The sequence below is a fragment of the Coccinella septempunctata genome, chromosome 5, assembly GCF_907165205.1.
Source record: "Coccinella septempunctata chromosome 5, icCocSept1.1, whole genome shotgun sequence".
Lineage (NCBI taxonomy): Eukaryota > Metazoa > Arthropoda > Insecta > Coleoptera > Coccinellidae > Coccinella > Coccinella septempunctata.
This window is the reverse complement of record NC_058193.1, coordinates 28,468,875-28,487,901: the sequence shown is the minus strand read 5'-3', so window position 1 is coordinate 28,487,901 and position 19,027 is coordinate 28,468,875. Positions and strand designations below refer to the sequence as shown.

Here is a 19,027-nt window from a genome sequence, read left to right as displayed (position 1 = left end):
CTATACATGAACGGGAGCGTTACCATTTTGAACAAAAGTCTGTAAATTTAGAATTTTGTGCCGAAAATGCTGTTCTCTACTTCCGAAAGAAAGGATCTGTGTAGGGATTTGAAATCATTTTTTTAGGTTGTAGGTTGAATATCCGCTAGATATTAAAACTAGTTCTGATAGAAAATTTTGTCCCAGAACCCAGTGTCGTACTCAGTTTTTTCCCAAATTGTTTTGTTCTTTAGTTACCAAGCAAACATGTTTTTTTGATGGAACACCCTGTATATTATTTTCTATATTCATTAGGCATAAGTGAGTTTTCCAAAAATATATAATTGTATTCAATTATTTTCAAAAGCAAGCTCAGAATTTAAGATTCTCTAACATTTTCTGTAAAAATATCTGAATATTTTCTCTTTGGCTATTAGAATGACTCATGAACACATAACTTCATGTGCACCATGATTATTAACACATTTTCTTATCATTTTTTTTTATTCAGCTACATAATTTTGTAACTAACGGGTTGGTTTGAAAAAAAGACACGAATAACAATAAAAATTCTTTATTATATAACTTCATATTATATCCTTTCAAACTGGTGTTACAAGGAAAGTATAAAATATCAGAGTTGATTTTTAAGGCAGTCTGCTTTCCTCTAAATGTTGGTACATTGTTCAGAATGTTTCCTCTAAGTATTCCACTTTTATCGATAATGAAAGATACTCCAATTCAATTCTTCAGAGGATTTCTTCTTGATAATGAATGTCCCCGAGAGACGCATTACAACTTAACCATTCTTGAAGTGAATTTAACAATTTCATCTATTATCAATTCCATAAGACTGAGTTATAGGACAATTAGGATAAGTAAATGTCCGTTTAGAATTGAAAGGAACCTAAAACAGTAATAGTTTAGCCTTTTATGTTACATAATCTGTGAATTCTTCGTTCAGAATGTGATGCAGTATAGAATAACCAAATTATCCGCAAGCAAAAAAAAACTGCTTGTCAAGGATTAAAAATATTTAATAATGTTTTTCGAAGATACATATTCAAACATACTCACAGAACTGTTTGGGTAATGCCTATGAGAGCCTTGGTCCTTAGTTTGATTCTGGGAATAAACATCTGGCATGGAACTCTGATAACAAATCAATGATTTTATAACATTTCAAGCATTTTGATCATTTCAAACATTTCTGATGAAACTTACCTTGTTAATTTCCGGAAATATTGTGCTCAAATTAAAATTAGTCAATGAAGAAGTCCCAGCAGAATTCAAAGAAGGGGATATTTCTGGATGTTGTATTCCTGACCTTGAAACAGGAGGTATAGGGGGTAGAGGCAGTAGTGGCGCAGTTGATGTAATAGTACTCTGTTTTGAAGGATACAATGTATTCTTACAAGGGTAAAGTTGTGGCTGTGTTGGAGGTGGTGGTAAATAAGTTGAATGTGTATGGAAGTCCTCAGGGAGTAAAGGCGAATTTATATTTCCTGGTACTGATAAGAAAGGAAAATCAACTAAACTGGAAGTGACATTGATTTCATTTGATGGTTTCCTCTTTATTTTCTTTGTGGCAATATTTGTACATGGATTGATTTTTTCTTCTCTTTGCCCGGAGCTGTTCTTAGCTATCATTTTGGTCTTGTTTATTGGAGTAGTGGGGAATAGACTCATGTTTTCTGATGAAAAATCATTCACAACGCCAATATCTGATACAAAAGTACTAGAACTTATGTATGGAGTTGTTATTGTGCTTGAAGGTATGAAAGTATTTGTTGAATAGGTATTATTTGAGAATGTGCTGAAGTTTGGAAAATTCTGATAATTCTGATTTTGTTGTATCAAATTGTCCTGCTGTAGATCAACAGAAGGAAAGTATGGCATAATATTATCAGGTATGTATGGAGGAACAGGAATGTTCTTCATAGTATTCCCTGAAAATGTTTGATCTTTCTTAATATTATTCTCAGAATGACCATGATGGGAAATCAGAGCTTCAGCAGAATAAATACTGGATGACACTTTTAAAGAACTCCTCTTATCACAAAAAGAATTACTATTACTCTGCCTGCAGTTAAAGGTCTTATTCTCAATCTTAGCTTGGTTCTGGCTACCCGGGGATTTGTTGAAGCACTGTGAAACATCCTTCTGTTCTTCGTTACTTTTACCAATTTTTTTATTTTTCATCTGGTTAGATTTTGATGCACTTCCGCTATTTCTACGTCGCATAGGCTTGGCTGCCACAGTTTTATCATTTTGGTGCACCAGCTGACTAACAGAAAACAAATTATTTTGATTTTCAAAAGTCATTTTTGGTGCCGCCTTATTTTTTGACTCTTTTGAACATTTATTTGTGAATTGGTACTTTTGATCAGTGAAATTCGATGAACCCAAGGCAAGATCTCCAACAAGGGTTGGTAAGGTGGAGGATACAAAGCTGGGTATAGGATCTAAGAACTGTGGCATTTTTGTTGGAGACCAGGAAAACTGATTTTGGCCATCTTCTGTTTCAACTTTTTGATAATTCACGTTCACAAGCGGTAAATCAAAGGTCTTCTTAGATGTCTGGCTCAAGTTAGAATTGAGTTCAGTTGGATAAACTGATGAAGTGAAATAATTGGTTTGGTTGCCACTAATAAGGTTTGAATTAGAATAAACTATATCATCCTTAGGAAAACTGGATACAACATTATCAGATGTAGATTTTGTGGGCGTGGTCATCCAGTTATATGTTGATTTTTCTTGGATATTCTCAGTTTTTGAGGAAGTTATGTTCCTTTTCAGATTGTCAGGATAATATGCATTACTGAAATCAGGTTTTTTATAAGTTGCATCACTTTTTACGTTTTTATAGTATGTTTCCCCCATATAAGTCTCACTGTTTGAGTAGTAGTTATAAGTATTACTGTTACTGTTTGTATAAACAGGTTCTGAAGTTGGTTTATTTGAACCATAGGCACATGTACATACTTTTGTTATATTGTTTATATCATAAATTGAGTTGGAGTATGGCATACTATAGCCAGGAGTTATTTCCTTAGACTCAATAATTTTTGGAACTGGTGCTATTTTGTTTTCCAAATTGAAATCAAAGTTCATCTCATGATTTTTGTTAGGCTTTTTCATCTCAGAGCTGAAATTATTATAATTGAAATATTTATGTGCTTCTGTATTTCTGCTCTCCTCAGTCAAAGTTTTTGTATTGCTTTGGTTAGAAATTCTCTGATAATTTTTATTATCTGGGATAAAATAGGGCTGTATTATTGCCTTATCTGTACAACTAATTTGTTGATTTGGTATATTGAAGTTTGAGTCTTTGTTCAAATTCTTATTATTTTCTATACCGAATGAATTGGGATTGGAATGAATTGGGGCTACAGCAAAATTCTTATTCGACATGAAGTCCATTTGTGCATTATGAATATTTTCTTGGAATAATGGTTGAATGTTATTATTTTTCATGGTTGAATTCCCTGGAGTGAAATTGCCAGAAGTCATTGATTTCTGTTTCTCAGGATAGAAATTTATAACTTGATCTATATTTTGATGTACATTCGACATATTATTATTTATATCATCAATGTTGAAAATATTATCACATGCTCCCCTTTTCATAAAACTATTGTTAGTTTGCTTGACGTTTTTAAGGGAAGAAGAATCGCCCTTTGATGCAGTATTCTTTGGGAATTCAACATTTGATTGAATATTTTGATCTATCTGAAGTGGATTAGGAGCTTTCTCTACTACTTCTCTATTTTTTTCTGTAGGGACATCATGATTATCCTTTGTTGTTGTTGTTTCTTTAACTGAATCACTATGTCTGATGGATTTGTGAGAATATGTTATAGAGGGAACTTGGTCCTTGATTTCTGCACCTGATTCAGATTGTTTTCCTGCAAAATTGAAGCTTGGCTGACAATTAATATTGGAAGACAAAAAATCTCTATTATTATGAAGGTTGGTATTTCTTGATGAAGAAATTTGTTCGTTCATTGAAGTCTGCTTGGATACATTGGGTTCATGAATATTATCAATGTTATTCATGGGTTTGCAATTATCACCAGATTTAGAATTGTTTGTGCTTTTTTCTGTATGTTTTAAATCACTCAGGTTACTAGATGTAAGCATTGTTAAACTACTCAGATGTTGTTCAAAAGAATTGTAAAATCCATTGTAGATATCTTTAGAAGAAAAAAAGTCCAAATTCAACAGATTAGAGTTGAAAGTTTCAGATTGTACCGACTTAGTTGTGTTCATAGTGCCTATTTGTAAAAGAGTGGGTGTTTCTCTTTGACTGTCCGGATTATCCTCATCCATGACCTCAGTAACTTTGACACCTGTTAAAGATGACACTAAAGGAAATGAAAGAAGAAAAGCTGCAGTTGGTGAAGTAGACTCGGGATTTTGACAACCAGGGGGAACTTGAAGTGAAGCAAAAATATCATTGGACAACTCTGAATGGCCAAGATGAATATCTAAGCTTTTCAGTTGCTGATTTATATTGCACTCATTATGTAATACTGAACTACTTTCAGGCCTTAAATTTTGATCACTGTTTTGGACAGTCAGTATATTCATATTTTCTGATTCATTATCGTTCTTATGGACTTTTTCTGAAGACTCAACCTTTCCAATGTCCTCTTCATTTCCGAGATGTTCATCAGGAACATCTGAAGGATTATTAGCAAGTTGAGAAGGTTCTGCATGTGTCTCAATTATACTTTGATCACAGTTTTTCTCCAATGAATGTTTTTCAACATAATTCAAATCTTTTTGATCAGTTTCTGAAATCTTTCTGTCTGCATTGGATATCGACATATCATTATCACGAATTGCAGTAGATTGGCTAGTCTGTGCAGCACTATTAGATATCGTTTCTGAATCACCTTGAAAAACTGATGTAACATTTTGATTTGGTGCTGTTATTATATCATCAGAAATAATGGAAATGGTTTTTTGACAATCGATATTTTGAGAGTTTAAATTTTCTTCAGAGTTATCTGCGTTTTCTATTCTGACAGCATTGATTTCATCACCTCTTGTAATTTTCAAATTTTCCATATTGGAGGGAAGTTTATCAGAAATTTTTCCTTGTGTTTTTCCAACAACATCTGATGAAAAGTTCGCTTCTTTCAATTTCTGCATCATTTTTTCTTTTTCTTCTGTCTCCTTTTTCCTTGCCAGTTTACCAATTCTTTTCAGTGCTTGTCTACTTACAGGTTTATCCCTTATCCTCTTTCCTACTATCCTTCTTTTGTGCATTCCTGTCAATATTGTCTTAGGCTTAAGATTATTGGCAGAATTAGGAATTAGTACCCTACTCATTTGAGAGGGCAATAAACAAGTATTTTTACTCAACACAAGACTTGGTCCATAAGGCAAAATATTAGGTGGAAGTTTTGATTTCACACATACTTGTGGAATCAAATTCTTATTGCTTGTGTTGCATGTATTTTTAGCAAGAATATTAGATTGTTTAACTGTTTTTTTAATAGTTCCTTTGGATTTTTTTGGAGTGTTCGGATCCATATTTCTATTTTTATTATAAGCTTCTGATTCTGACTTGATTACATTTGAATTGTTAGTAACCTGAACTAGCATAGGAGTGGGCAAAACAGGCTGAGATTGAGGTAATATTGGATAAATACTTCCATTAGTTAATATTAGAGTTCCTGCACCTAATGATTGCACTTTTGAATTGGATTGTATTGCAGATTTTTTATTCTCCTTCACATTTGTAGTCATAACAGGATTAGATGCCCCTACAGAATCTGTAATAACTAAAACAAAACACAGAATAGGAGAAAGGTTCTCATTACTTTTGAATAGGACAATATACAGGGTGTTTCACACAAAATGTCAATTAGAAGCATCTGAAGAACTAAATGAGATTTTTTCTGACAATTTGTGGATCATCATGAATGCTGGGATCCATTAAAATAAAATATTCGTCTCAATGATACTTCCAGTTATATTAGAAGTTGAGCCAAACTTTGTTTTTTCATTTTTGGATCCTGCACAAAATTCTACCTGCGGTTTATTCGAACTTCCCCCTACCCAAATCATGGGGTTCTCAAGATATTAAGTCATTTGTCTAACTCAAAATTGACGAAGAGACGGTCTTGAATAAGTTGTTTTAACTTTAACCTTTTGAGAAAAGTTAAACAGATTCTATTTGTTGCTTATATTGATCCTAATGTTTCTCCAGGAAGTTAAGAATTGACTCTAACACGAGGACTGGAACTTTTTCATTTGTGAATATATTGAACAAGTTTCAATTTTATATTATTAATTTGGAATTATATAGTTTATAATGCAGAACCACGAAGAATGCTCATGACTGAAGTATCTATCAAAAACAAATGTACGTTGGTGTTCTATCTGAAATAACAAAGATTGGCTCAACTTCTGGTATAACTGTACCACCAAGATGAGAATATTTATTCGAATACAATATTCTCAGAAAAATCTTATTCCATTCTCTAGATACTTGATGTGAAACACCCTGTATGAAATACACAACAGCTACAAAAAAACGAAGATATAGTATTATTAGAACTGAAAATTCCAAGTTTTACATCCTACCTGTTTGCGAACATCCTGGAAGATTACTAGAAGGTGCACTAGTGACCAAGTAACAAGATGATGTGTTATATGCTTGTGTATAAATTATAAGACAGTTTGAATTAGCTGGTTGTAATGGTTTTTGCTTTAGAGTTGTTTTAGACTTTAGTCTATTAACAATATTCTTACGATGTTTTGGTACTAAGCTAGAAGCATTCAATTTACTCTCTGTACCTTTATTAACTGTTCTCAGCTTATTATCCTCATCTTCTGCAATTACATAGAAAATATAAAAATTTTGGCATGTTAAAGATCACTCACCATTGATCCCATTCTTTTTTTCCATCTTTGGGTTGTTGACTAAAACTTTTCCATCATTTATTTTGCCACTCCATTTATATTTCTTATTTTTGAACTCCTTCCAACTATGTGCATTTGGTATAGGGATATTAGCTTCTCTCAACAGTCTACTCAATATTTCCATTCTATTCACTAATCTTTTGATTCTATCTTGAAGATTTTTCAACTTCAGTACTGTAATAAGGGAAACTTTAGTTTAATATGAGGAATTAAAGTATATTTACATTACCTTTAGGGTTTATTTCAGATTGAGGTTTCGAAAGTTCTTCAATAACATTTTTCATTTCCTGAATATATTCAATACTTTTCGTCAAAACATCTATCCTTGAAGCAGAGTTTGATGGGTCATAAGAAGGAAGCAGTTTTTCCAGCTTCAGAAAAGCTTCTTTTAAATGGTCTCTCCTTTCTTTCTCCCAAATTTTTTTCCTTAAAGATAAGTTTTCAAGATTCAGTGAAAGTAAAATATTTATAAAAAAAACTAACTTATTATCCTTCGGCATTCTAGTTGTCTATGCTAGTTGTATCAACTGAGACAATTTCTGGAAGCTGATTTGAAATTAAATATTTTGAGTTGTTTCCTGCTGTTGTTTCTCGATCGACCTCATACCTCATAACCTCAAACTTTTTAACACAAACAAGCTTTGACGTTTTTAGATTTTTGATACTTTAGACCTACCACCCCAAGACCTTTCATCAACTCATGAAATTATATTTGTTGTCATTTCTTGTCCTCACAACTCAAAACTACTCAGGTCATATGAGAATTTAAATAGTTCATGAAGTTGTCCTCTTGAATTCCTTGTATTTATCTTAAACTTATTTTATTATTTAAAGAAGTCCACACAAACTATGCGATATTTTGAATCTATGGCGATATTTTGAACTACTCTGTTACTCTTTGTTCTTTGCTTCAAATTTAAATCCGTCGAATTTGAAAGATAATGAGTAAAAGATAATGGGTAAAAAACAGGAATTACAAATGTATAAAAAATTGTTGAGAAGAATCTGGTCGAAGAAGTGCAAATTCAAAATAATTATTTAAAATCGAAATGCCTACGATACGACTCCCAGATAAACAATGTAGTAGTGTTCGTTTCTCGCCAGATAATGATTCCCTATTAGCAGTTACTGCTTGTGAGAGTCCTGATCCTAGGGGTTTGAGATTCGGCGGTAGTTTACATCTATTAGAAATAACACCACAAGATACTTTGAAAGAAATCCTTAAGTTTGAACATAACTATAATCTCTTTGATGTTGAATGGTGTGAAAGTAATCCCAATCCATCACTTATTTTAACCGCTTCAGGCGATAGGAATTTACAACTTTGGAATGTGTTTGCTCCAAAGCGTATGCCTACTGTTTTAACTGGTCATATGAATGAAGTTTTATCCATTAATTGGTGTAAAATCACAAACTGTATTCTAAGTGCCTCAAGTGACCATACAATACGATTCTGGGATCTAAATACAAAGAATGCCGTTCACCAGTATTTACAACATAAAAGTATAGTTTATGAGGCAGAATTCCATCCGAAATTTCCAAATATTTTTGCCTCAGTTTCTGCAGACACATGTTTAAAAATTTGGGACACTCGTTCTCCTATATCATCATCAACAATTCTAGCTCATTATGGTAGTTCTCTTTCTTGTACTTGGTCAAAATGTGAAGAAAATACAATAGCAACTGGAGGTGGTGATAGTATGATAAGAGGTTGGGATCTGAGAAAATTTCCAAATCCAATTTTTGAATTAGGACCAGTTATGTCTCCCCTGAAGAAAGTTTTGTTTTCGCCTTTCAGTTATGGTACCCTGGCTTCAGTCAGTGATGACGGGATCACAAGAATTTGGAAATGTTTTGAACATAAGAAACCAATAAATATCATTCAAAATCATAGTTCATTTGTCAGTGGCCTAGACTGGAATTCTTCAGAAACAACTACACATTTAGGACAGCTTGCAGATTGTGGTTGTGATGGCTTTGTTCATATTTTTAATTCCTCCTCAAACTGATATATTCTCATATAGTTCTTGGGAATTCTTTTAGGAATTCCATATACTTCTTTATGTAACATACATGCCCTTCAAAAAAAGACTAATTTTTAAATTCATTGCCTGCTTGAACTTGAATATGTTTTAAAGTATTTGTTTTATCCATATATTTTTATAAATTATTAATATTTCTTATGAATCACACAAGTTATTAATATTATTATTGCTAATGTTTGATAATGATCATGTCTGTGAAATGTAGTTATTCATTTTTTACATGAATTTTCATTTATCCTAGTCAATTCATAAACATGCAATCTGCAAAAGCTGTCCTAAGGAATAATAAAATGAATGTGAACTTTTACTACTAATATACAAAAATATTGTTTAGTAATTAAATTCATAATTTATTTGAGAAATCATCAAACATAATTGACCATAAAAATTATATAAACTTTTGTAAATGTATATTTCGAATTATTTTTTTACTTGGCGTTTTTTTAATTAAATCTTTTTCAATGATTTGTTTTATCTAATTCCAGTTTATTGGGAGCTGATGAAAATGAAATATGGACATCCATTTTTTTAATTTAAGAATAGTGCGCAATTTTGAACGCTACAATTTTCGTGAATAATTATAATCTCCATAAATGTGGCGCTTTCATAGATGAAATCTTTATTGGAACCATACATACATTGTTCAAATTCTCTTTAAAGGAAAAAGCAGTAGGGACTATATAATTAATTGAAGAAAATTTGAATCAATTTTGGTTACAATTCGATCTGAAAGCAAAAACTAATATATTCAGCCAACAATCTGGCACTCTTTCAGAATGGAAAAATTTCGTGTATTCTTAGCTCCGCTGTATATTCAACATTTGAAATCTTGTGATGATAAAAAATTTACCTCTCAACATATAGTTCGCATTGAAGTCGAAATAAAGCAACTTACAAATCCGAATTTTCAGAAAGGAAAAAGTATGTTTGAGTGAATAGTTGAACCGAATTTTGCTCTCCTTTCGGTTGGACAAGCATAAGATAAGATAAGGATTTAATAATGAATATTCTTCGTAAAATCCCGCATCTTGATGAGGCTTTGAATAAACCCCAGTCTAAAACGAAAAGGCATGCACGCCACTGAGTTTAAGTTTATAGTAACCGTGGAAATCACTAACAGAAATAATTCATTTGAAGTTCATATTGATAAATCAGTCTCATAGATCAGTCTTTAGAAAGTCTTTTTGTAGGTTACATTTTCTATTTTTTAACATGTCTCTGGTAGGTCTCAAAAGTGCATCCATTGTTCCCGGATCAAATCCCCCCTCTAGGTTTGTTAATTCTTTTCAACATACAATTATTCATTTATTTTTACGCAAAAAACACATTTTTCCGAAAGAAGTAGGAGCAAGAAATGTGTTTAATCTAGCCAATTGATTCGAAATAAATGGTTTCATATCCACTCAATATTCTATAAAACGTTTTCTTTCAAATATTGCTAATACCTCAAAATATTTAATTTTTTCATTTGAATTTTCAATTTTAACATTGTATGTTTGTCATAATAGTATATATACTGAAAGTGGTGAACCCAGTATAATCGAAATCATCAGTCGGTTTCGAGATTTTTGTTTTCTTCATTAGAGCAGCATACAGGTAACTCCCAATTTCAAAAAATTTTACACCGATATATAATTTTGTACTCCCCCAACATCGACATTGCAATGGGAGTTTCCCATAAGAATTTCCTGAATTTTCCCAAGTTTTTCATTTACATTTGCCATTCAATAAAACCTATTAGTTCACATTTCCAAGCTGTAGGTAAATACAAATTAGAATTTTTTCTTGAATGCATAAGGTACAAACAGAAATTTATAGATATTCTTTAAGTGTCTTTAAACGTTCTTGAAAATATTTCTAAAATTGCTATTTAATTCATTCAATCCCTTGAAGCTTGGATTAACTGAAATCTCTGTAGATACTCCTTGGAGGAATGGCATTTATCCAACAGAACAAGTGTAAGATGCTGCCTTACTCAGCAAACGATTGCTGATCAAGTACTAGCGGAATGTGGTAGGGTAAGAATAGATTGAACGAAAAAAATTCATCTTTTCTTCATTCCTTTTCAAATAACGTAATAGGTGAAAGATTTGACTGAGGAGGTAGTTAGAACCAACAAACAGGAAACAAACCATAAAATAGAAGAGAAAATCAAAGATATCGATTTTCTTCGAGGAGAAATACGTAGACAAAGGAAAGAGGTGGTATTGGAGTTGGACAATCTAACCACATTTTATGAAAGAATTTATGATGCTCTTAACAACATAAAAGCCGGTCCGGAAATGGTCAACAACAAATGTCTCATGTTGAGAGAAGCGCGTATCGGAATAGATTTGGTAAGTGGAAACGGTGCCCAGGACTTCCTTCTGTAGCAATAAGTAATAGTAGGAAAAGAGAAAAAGATAAATGTTGAGCACAAATTGCGTAACCAAAAATAAAGTAGCATTTGTCAAGTACCTATATGAAAGTTTGGAGAAACCTTTAAGAAACCCCACAGTTGTATGTAGTGCTTACACTTCGAAGAGTGTAATCGAATTTCATGTCGATGAGTTTTCAACGAATCGTTATAAATAACGAGTCTTTTGAAAGGATTCGTTATTTTTCGCGATTCGCAATAAAGTAAGTGTATGTGAACAGCTTTTCTGCCTATTGACTGACAAACGAGTCGTTAGGATGCGACATTTTCTCCTTCATGACGTATCGTGATTTGTAATGAATCGTTGAAAATGACGAATCCGTCCGAATGCATTCTTATAAATCACGATTCGCCGAAATCTTATCCATTTCAGTGTCGTGACGACGTAGAAAGAGAGCTTCTGAAGGAACATCATATAATAGAGCAAGTCGTAGCTCTGTTGACGAGAACTGCCGAACAAGCCCAGGAGCAAATAAGACGTCTAAGGTCAACCACTTACCTCATGGATCGTGATCTAGAGGCGAAAGAAAATGCCAAAAAAATTGACGAACATAACCTGTCCTTGCGAGAAACAAGCATGAACTTGAGCATGTACCATGGGTACAGCCAACTTGATTGCTCGTGAGTAATTGCTGTTCATGCAAAGAGTATGCCCTAGGATGAGTGAAGAATGAGTGAAGATGACAGAATTCTAATTCATTGCCTTTTCAGGAACATTACGAAGGAAGAATGGGACGTTTTTACCGAGAAGAGTATTGAGGATGCCTCAAAAGAAATTAACTCTGCCAGACAACTTCGTAGCTACGTTGATACCATACTCAACCAAGCTTCAAAGGACCTCTTGGCTCAGTACAATCTCGTGCAAGCAGCCTTCGTACGGAGAATTTCCGAAACTAAAGATGTCAAAACAAAGCTGGAAATTCAACACGCTGAGGTAACTATAGAATCAGCGCAGTTTATCAAAGTTTTTCCATATATTCATCTTCATTTCCAGATCGTCAGACAGTCCAATGAAATGGTAATGAATATCACGGAACTTGAGAAGTCGATATCTAATAAGGAAGGGTTTATGGCTTTGGCACATACCAGACTTGGAAACAGGGCTCAGAGAGGAGGGGCAGAGCTATGTAGAGATCTTGTTGAAACTCAATTGGTGGATGAGGCAAGACAGATAAGGATCAACACTTCTATCCTTCAGCAAACTTTGGCGGAGGTACCAATCCTGATTGTGGTTTTCAACACATTCATCTGATCAATTTTTGCGCGGTTGTTCCTGAGAACCATATTGCTTGAACGTTCTTGCAATTTTTAGGATCTGAGTTTAATAACAAGAGAAAAGCACTCTCGATGTGCGAACTCATTATTTGGATGAGTGATCGATCTGCTATGGATTGGAACAAGTGCGCAAAAAAACTTCAATTTTCACGTCAATGTTTTTACTGTTTTTACAGGCGCAAGCTACCCTGCGGTATCTGCTCAAGACTCAGATTCAGTTAGAGACTGATATTAATATAAAAAATAATACTCTGCAAATAGATGAGGTGGATTGCATGTCTATGAGGGAAACAATGGACTATCATTTCTATTGAGAATTCAAATTCCTGGAATCTACACCTTCACACTGTATTTCATATTTTATGTAGCTCAGTTAGCGTTGAATAAAATTACGAGTGATTTTGCACCATGCATAATTTTTATGTTTTTATTATGACCAATTCTAAAAGATGAGCCTTTATTAAATGAACTACGGAAAAAGTATAAGGATCCAAATTAGGGGCTGCAATTTCAAGAATTTATCTGGAGAAACAAAATAAATCCGGTATACCAAGCCAAGGCATGTCTGAACAGTGGGAGGAGAGCCACCGACAGAATACAAAGGTTAGCATGTGTTTTTATCACTAGAGCTTTAAGAACGTGGCCAATTAGGGTGATCTCCTTAGCAAGAATATGCTACACCTCCTCAATGGACTCCGCAGTCAACGCAGAAATTGCTTTGACCAAGAAGCTTCTAGAAGAGAGGAGGCAGAGACAACCTCTGGAGGAGGTAATTTCCTTGAAGCCATCCCAGATACTGGGCTTCATTTGAACTCTAGAACTGGAGGGCGAGCTGCATTGGCGCACACAAGGGTGGGTGGCAATCTTCGAGCAACTAAATGATTGTGCTATGTTTAGACCTTGAAAAACACCTTCGGTGCTACTTTCATCTGGCACGCAGCTATGTGTACACCTCAAAAATAGAATTCTGTGTGCGCCACTGGCGAGCAGTAGACTTCGTGGTGGCCAGAACAGCTCTGATGGGGCTACAATAGACCTTAACGTCGCAGTGCAATGAAAACGCCCTTAAATCTACATGTGGTTCATAGACTCATTAATATTAAGTCTATGATGTGATGGACACGTTGTCTACCAAGCCCCTAGGCACCATCTTTGAATAACCATCCTTCGGCTTCAAAGTTGAAGTTGCTCGAGGTCGTCCGCAACTATGACGACGGTTATCGACCCGTCTTTCATGTCACCTGGAAGAACGTTGACACTGTACGATCTATGCACGCGGTCAAAAAATTGTCTGATCTAAGAACAGGTTTCCCCGAAGGACCAAAGTAAAACAACTGACATTATGGTTATTCCTTGTAAACAACACCATTAGTCGAACATAAATAGTTAAAATTACAGCTTAACTAGAAACAAAAACGTGATAAAAGCTACTTAGAGGGTTTTTATAAATGACTGTAACAACCCAGTGGGGCGTCAGTTTTGAAATTCTATGATATTTAGATCAAAATCCTTTACTGAGGAGCAGCACAGGATGATTCAAAGCTTGCTGAGATGTTACAATTTATGAAGAAACGTACTTCCTCAAAACAAAATTGGAAAACGCAAGTTCGATAGCGAATTTTATTGCAGTTAGTCGATTCTTTTCTGTTCCAACAGAAACTTGTTGATATATTTTCTGGATTCAAGACTCTAGATTGGATTTGAGCCCACGGAATATAATGTTACAAAATAGTTGATGACTTTTTTCCTCTTGCGTTTTTTTTTGCGTCAGTGTTAAGAAGATACTAAATGAAGATATGGACGACTTCAGCAGTGTTTGGTTATTCTGAGAACAGAAGCTTTGTTTGTAATAGCCAATGTCTCTGGAAAAGAACTTTTTGTTAACCTCAAAACTTAAAAGACTTTATTCAGCACTCGCATTCGTTTACAGAAAAATGAAGATTATTTTTAGTTGTGAGGATTTCTTCAGAAAATAGTTTCTGCCAAACTGTAAAATATTTCATTCTTGACATAACATGAATAATAAAAAGTCCAAAAAATTCGTTAAAAGTGATAGACATTCTGATTCTCAAAAAATAATATCCTGGCGATTCAGTTGTGGAAAATTTTTAATTCGTTGAACAAATGTTGACTGAAAGCACATAACACCTTAGGATTCAAATCAATCTTTGATAAAATTAGCAGGATTTTCATTCCTCTTTCCTTCATACCGAAGGTTGAAAATGTTCCGGAAATTTGAGGAAAAACTCTATCTACGCATTGGAAACAATTCAATTCAGATAAAATTATCTCGTATAATAAATTTAAATTGGATAATATGTACTCTGCGGCTATCTATACCAGGTCGTCATTCCCTTTTGGAGTCGACGCTTTATAAAGAAAGGGAACGGCTCTCGGTAAATTTAGACACCCAGTTAGTTGCGGCCTTGCAAGTCCTTTGCATTTTCCACGGAAGATGTCTGTATCATCACGGGAAGAACAGAAAAGGTTGGATACTTTAGCTGTAAACAATTTCGTCGAATATTTGAGAATACCGTCAGTTCATCCGAATGTCGACTATGGTGAGCTTTTTGAACATTTTCGTATTTTTAGAATTTGAAATGTCGAATTCTATAACCTATATGCCCGGTCAAACTGACAAGACACTGACAGTGAATTCAGTTTCAATGCTAAATTCAAATCCATAGCTCCTTCTATTTAAATTACTAACATTGTTTTCTTTTAAGAATCAAACGTTCAGAAATGTAATATTGATAGGTAATCCGCCGAAAGTAGGTCATGAATTTCAGAAATTGATTTTCTTGCATCTGACCTTATGTATGCAATGCAGTGTTCAATAAGGGTGGGCCGGGGATTCAACTAAATTTAGGGAAATCCCCTGTTGTTGATAATTTTTTTATTGCATCAACGGTTTTCTATGCCTACCTTAATATCTATGAAATAAACTAGAAAATCGACAAGGCGGTCATTTTTTTAATCTGGTAATAATTGTATGGAAAATTTTGGATCAATAACCGCGGAATTGAAGTTTTATTTTTTATAAGATGTTTATAAAGAATTAAAATATATTTTATTCGTGGAATTATTCTTCTTTACAAAAATGTAATTATCATTGATCAAATCTTTCTCAACAATGAAGTAATCATTGTTCAAATAATAAATTATAATCAGTAACTGATTATACACTTCTCTTCAAACTTTCAATCTGAGAAATGTTTATCAGGATAGCTGTACTTATTTATATACATCAGTATTTTGTCCATCTAAGAAGTAGTACAAATACAAATTTAAGTGATTTTCAAACAAATCATTTCATTCATATAAAATAATTGGATATACCTACACTAGTTTTTAAAAATAAACATTATAAGGCTGCTTTCATTGAAATTTTTGCAGGTGATTGCATTAAATTTCTACAGAAGCAGGCAAAAGAGTTAGATTTACCAATTCAGGTGATCAATGTAAGACCGAAAAAACCAATTGTTATTTTAACATGGGTTGGCAAAAAACCAGAATTACCTAGTATATTACTCAACAGTCATATGGATGTTGTTCCTGTATATGAAGTAAGTGGAGATTACAAATCCATTCAGTGGTGTAGTGACAAATTTTCGAGTGTGGGAAAGCAACAAAAAAAAATTATAAATCAATTGTTTTTTTTTTTGTGTTTCCGCTCCACTACACCATGCTCCCATTTAAATTGACTATATGTAAGCAGAATTTTTATCTTTTTGATATAGGAAAACTGGAAACATAAACCATTCGCTGCAGACATTGAAAATGGTAACATTTTCGCGAGGGGCACTCAAGACATGAAATCAGTGGGTTTGCAATATTTGGAAGCCATCAGAAGGTTGAAGTTGAATGGCATAACTTTCATGAGAACTATACATATATCATTCGTACCAGGTAGTTCCGAGTATTTTATGATACCATAATGAATCATAGCATGATAATACACAAAAGAATGGAATTAATGTTCCATTAAAATACAGCAGCATGGAATGCATTGTGCAAAAAAAAATTGAGCATTATTTTGATTTATAGATGAGGAAATAGGAGGATTAGAGGGCATGAAATTGTTTGTTGACACAAAAGAATTTGAAAAATTGAGAGTTGGTGTGTCTCTGGATGAAGGCATAGCAAGTAACACTGATGAGTTCGCTCTGTTTTACGGGGAACGGTGTATTTGGCGTAAGTGGAATCTGATGAATGTTGAATCAACTTTTAATTTTGAATTATACTTCAGATGTTCACATTCATTGTCCTGGACAATCTGGTCATGGCTCCCTTTTGATGGAAAATACACCAGGAGAGAAGGTCACGCATATTTTGAAGAGATTTTATGAGTTTAGAAAGACTCAACAGAAACTTCTGAAAGACAACCCTACATGGACCATAGGAGATGTCACCACAGTTAACTGCACAATGATGAGCGTATGTATGAATCATATAAGAGCAGAATTTTGGAATGCGTGTGAGCAAAAAAAAAACAAGCAGAATCAAATAAATTTGGAGCTTCAAGCATAGTCACGGATTGATAACTATCTGCAACCCACCTCTTCATTCGTCCCTTACTTTTACAAAGTAGAGTAGAGATTTGTTCAATTCAACCTAACCTAACTTTCAGAGAGTTCAAAAGAGTCGGTTACATAAACAGCTTGTGTTCATCACATTGGAAAAGGGACATAAGTAGAAGTAGAATTATCAAAAATGGCTTGCCAATTTTGGAAAACCAAAATAGCTTATTTTTAGATTTTCTACAAATCAGTTGAATTACCTACCTATTCCACCAAATTTCAAGGGTTGGCGTTGGTGCGCCTATAGTTCAAAATTATATCAAGATAGTTTTAATTTTAGACGATATTTCCCTCGAAAAAATATCTGTATGATTTTTCCTTCTGGCACATACCTGCCTTTTCACTAGATTATTCTGTTTCAAGGAATGGGCCGTAGGGGGCATCTAATTTTATAACTTATGGGCACAATAATTCCCATCAATATTGGTCAGAAATTGAATTATCAGTGCTTGAAGCCTGCTCATTCCAATATTGAAACCTTCAATAGAAATTTTCTTGCTTCCTTGTTTCATACATGGAAAAACATTCATTCCGCCTGTTTTTTCGAACAGGGTGGTGTTCAAAGTAACGTCGTCCCGCCTGAGATGATTATTGTGATTGACTGTAGAATCCCAGTAACAGTGGACATTCAGAAGTGGGAAGAAACCATACATAACTGGTGTGCAGAGGCAGGTTCTGACATTTACATCACATACAGCCAGAAGCAACCACAAGTTCCTGTAACTAAATTAGATGATTCAAATCCCTACTGGATCGCTTTCAAAGCTGCCACAGACGAGCTGTGAGTCAAATTCAATTTTTTTCAATTGTTGATTTTCATTGCTTCATAATTGTTTCCAGTGGTCTGAAGCTTAAGCCGCAAATATTTCCTGGGGGAACAGATAGCCGATACCTCAGAGAAATCGGGATTCCAGCAATTGGCTTTTCTCCCATAAACAATACTCCAGTATTATTACACGATAACGATGAGTTTCTAGGCGTTGATACCTTCCTTAAAGGAATCGAAATTTACTGTACCATCATCAGCAAACTTGCGAATATGGAGGATCTCACTGGATAGTATTCGCCAAGAATCAAGAAACGTCGTCTGTACTGATTGTCGGTCAAAAATTCTGAAGTCTGCAACCACTGGAAAAGTTTTACTTCTTTCTCCGTGGTAAATATCTAGTTTAAAAAGCTGCAACAGCAGGAATGTTGACGAAGCAGACTTCAGAATAAAATTGATTGATTCTCAATACATATGAATTTCTTGATTCAGGAAGGTACCTAATAATTGGAATGGAAAAAGGAAATACAAAGATTTCTGCATTTATCGTGGATTGATATATTACTAATAATGCGAATATTATTATTGTTGGCCTATATTTTTATATAATATAATGTGATATTATTAATCATATAATCTGCTTCTTTCAATAATACCCTGTCCCTTCAATTTCTCATTCCCCAATCATTTGAAATTCCTTTGGAACAATGCGACCAATATCAAACTCCTGCAATTCAAATTTGATTATACCATAAAACATCTTGTAAATCCAAGGACCATGACCTTATGCTTTTCAGCGACTTCTTCAAATTGAATTAATAGACTAATATTGGATGAATCTACCCACGCTATTCCTAAATTAAAGTTTGACGTCATAAATTGGTGTTATTCATGAAAATTTGCATACTATCAGCGCTTCCCAAACGTATCAATGAGTCACGTGACGCATGGGGAAATGCGTCTATTCATATCTTGGAATGAATGAGTGACCTTGCTTTCTCTGATATAGTGCAGATGTCGCTGAACA

The 19,027-nt window shown here is 33.9% G+C and overlaps 4 protein-coding genes across 4 annotated transcripts; 3 read left to right on the top strand and 1 right to left on the bottom strand.

Moving 5' to 3' along the window:
• Positions 1–537: 537 nt before the first annotated feature.
• LOC123314562 (putative uncharacterized protein DDB_G0282133) lies at positions 538–7,421 on the bottom strand. Its single transcript, XM_044899912.1, has 7 exons — positions 7,402–7,421; positions 7,148–7,344; positions 6,880–7,092; positions 6,580–6,828; positions 1,204–5,774; positions 1,057–1,131; positions 538–886 (listed from the first exon to the last, which is right to left on the bottom strand). The coding sequence occupies exons 1-7, from the start codon at positions 7,416–7,418 to the stop codon at positions 809–811; spliced, it is 5,400 nt and encodes a 1,799-aa protein (XP_044755847.1). The 5' UTR covers positions 7,419–7,421; the 3' UTR covers positions 538–808.
• A 407-nt stretch (positions 7,422–7,828) lies between these two features.
• LOC123314561 (peroxisomal targeting signal 2 receptor) lies at positions 7,829–9,428 on the top strand. The gene has a single exon (XM_044899911.1). The coding sequence runs from the start codon at positions 7,968–7,970 to the stop codon at positions 8,925–8,927; it is 960 nt and encodes a 319-aa protein (XP_044755846.1). The 5' UTR covers positions 7,829–7,967; the 3' UTR covers positions 8,928–9,428.
• A 648-nt stretch (positions 9,429–10,076) lies between these two features.
• Positions 10,077–13,070, top strand: LOC123314560 (tektin-1-like). The gene is made up of 7 exons (XM_044899910.1): positions 10,077–10,234; positions 10,882–10,981; positions 11,045–11,299; positions 11,753–12,000; positions 12,091–12,313; positions 12,374–12,592; positions 12,831–13,070. The coding sequence occupies exons 1-7, from the start codon at positions 10,176–10,178 to the stop codon at positions 12,966–12,968; spliced, it is 1,242 nt and encodes a 413-aa protein (XP_044755845.1). The 5' UTR covers positions 10,077–10,175; the 3' UTR covers positions 12,969–13,070.
• Positions 13,071–14,989: 1,919 nt separating this feature from the next.
• Positions 14,990–18,636, top strand: LOC123313320 (aminoacylase-1). The gene is made up of 7 exons (XM_044898158.1): positions 14,990–15,215; positions 16,051–16,220; positions 16,395–16,563; positions 16,702–16,848; positions 16,904–17,091; positions 17,786–18,015; positions 18,075–18,636. Exons 1-7 carry the CDS (start codon positions 15,110–15,112, stop codon positions 18,292–18,294), a joined length of 1,230 nt encoding a protein of 409 aa, XP_044754093.1. The 5' UTR covers positions 14,990–15,109; the 3' UTR covers positions 18,295–18,636.
• Positions 18,637–19,027: the final 391 nt, after the last annotated feature.

Bases quoted from the DNA above. Each gene is read 5' to 3' on its own strand.
- LOC123314560 (XM_044899910.1), top strand. From the start codon at position 10,176: ATGTCTCTGGTAGGTCTCAAAAGTGCATCCATTGTTCCCGGATCAAAT. The intron at 11,300-11,752 runs GTAAGTGGAAAC...TATCCATTTCAG, and splicing joins CGCGTATCGGAATAGATTTG to TGTCGTGACGACGTAGAAAG. The intron at 12,314-12,373 runs GTAACTATAGAA...CTTCATTTCCAG, and splicing joins TGGAAATTCAACACGCTGAG to ATCGTCAGACAGTCCAATGA.
- LOC123314561 (XM_044899911.1), top strand. From the start codon at position 7,968: ATGCCTACGATACGACTCCCAGATAAACAATGTAGTAGTGTTCGTTTC.
- LOC123313320 (XM_044898158.1), top strand. From the start codon at position 15,110: ATGTCTGTATCATCACGGGAAGAACAGAAAAGGTTGGATACTTTAGCT. The intron at 15,216-16,050 runs GTGAGCTTTTTG...AAATTTTTGCAG, and splicing joins TCATCCGAATGTCGACTATG to GTGATTGCATTAAATTTCTA. The intron at 18,016-18,074 runs GTGAGTCAAATT...AATTGTTTCCAG, and splicing joins AAAGCTGCCACAGACGAGCT to TGGTCTGAAGCTTAAGCCGC.
- LOC123314562 (XM_044899912.1), bottom strand. The intron at 5,775-6,579 runs GTAGGATGTAAA...GTTTTGTTTTAG, and splicing joins TCCAGGATGTTCGCAAACAG to TTATTACAGATTCTGTAGGG. The intron at 1,132-1,203 runs GTAAGTTTCATC...ATTTGTTATCAG, and splicing joins TATTTCCGGAAATTAACAAG to AGTTCCATGCCAGATGTTTA.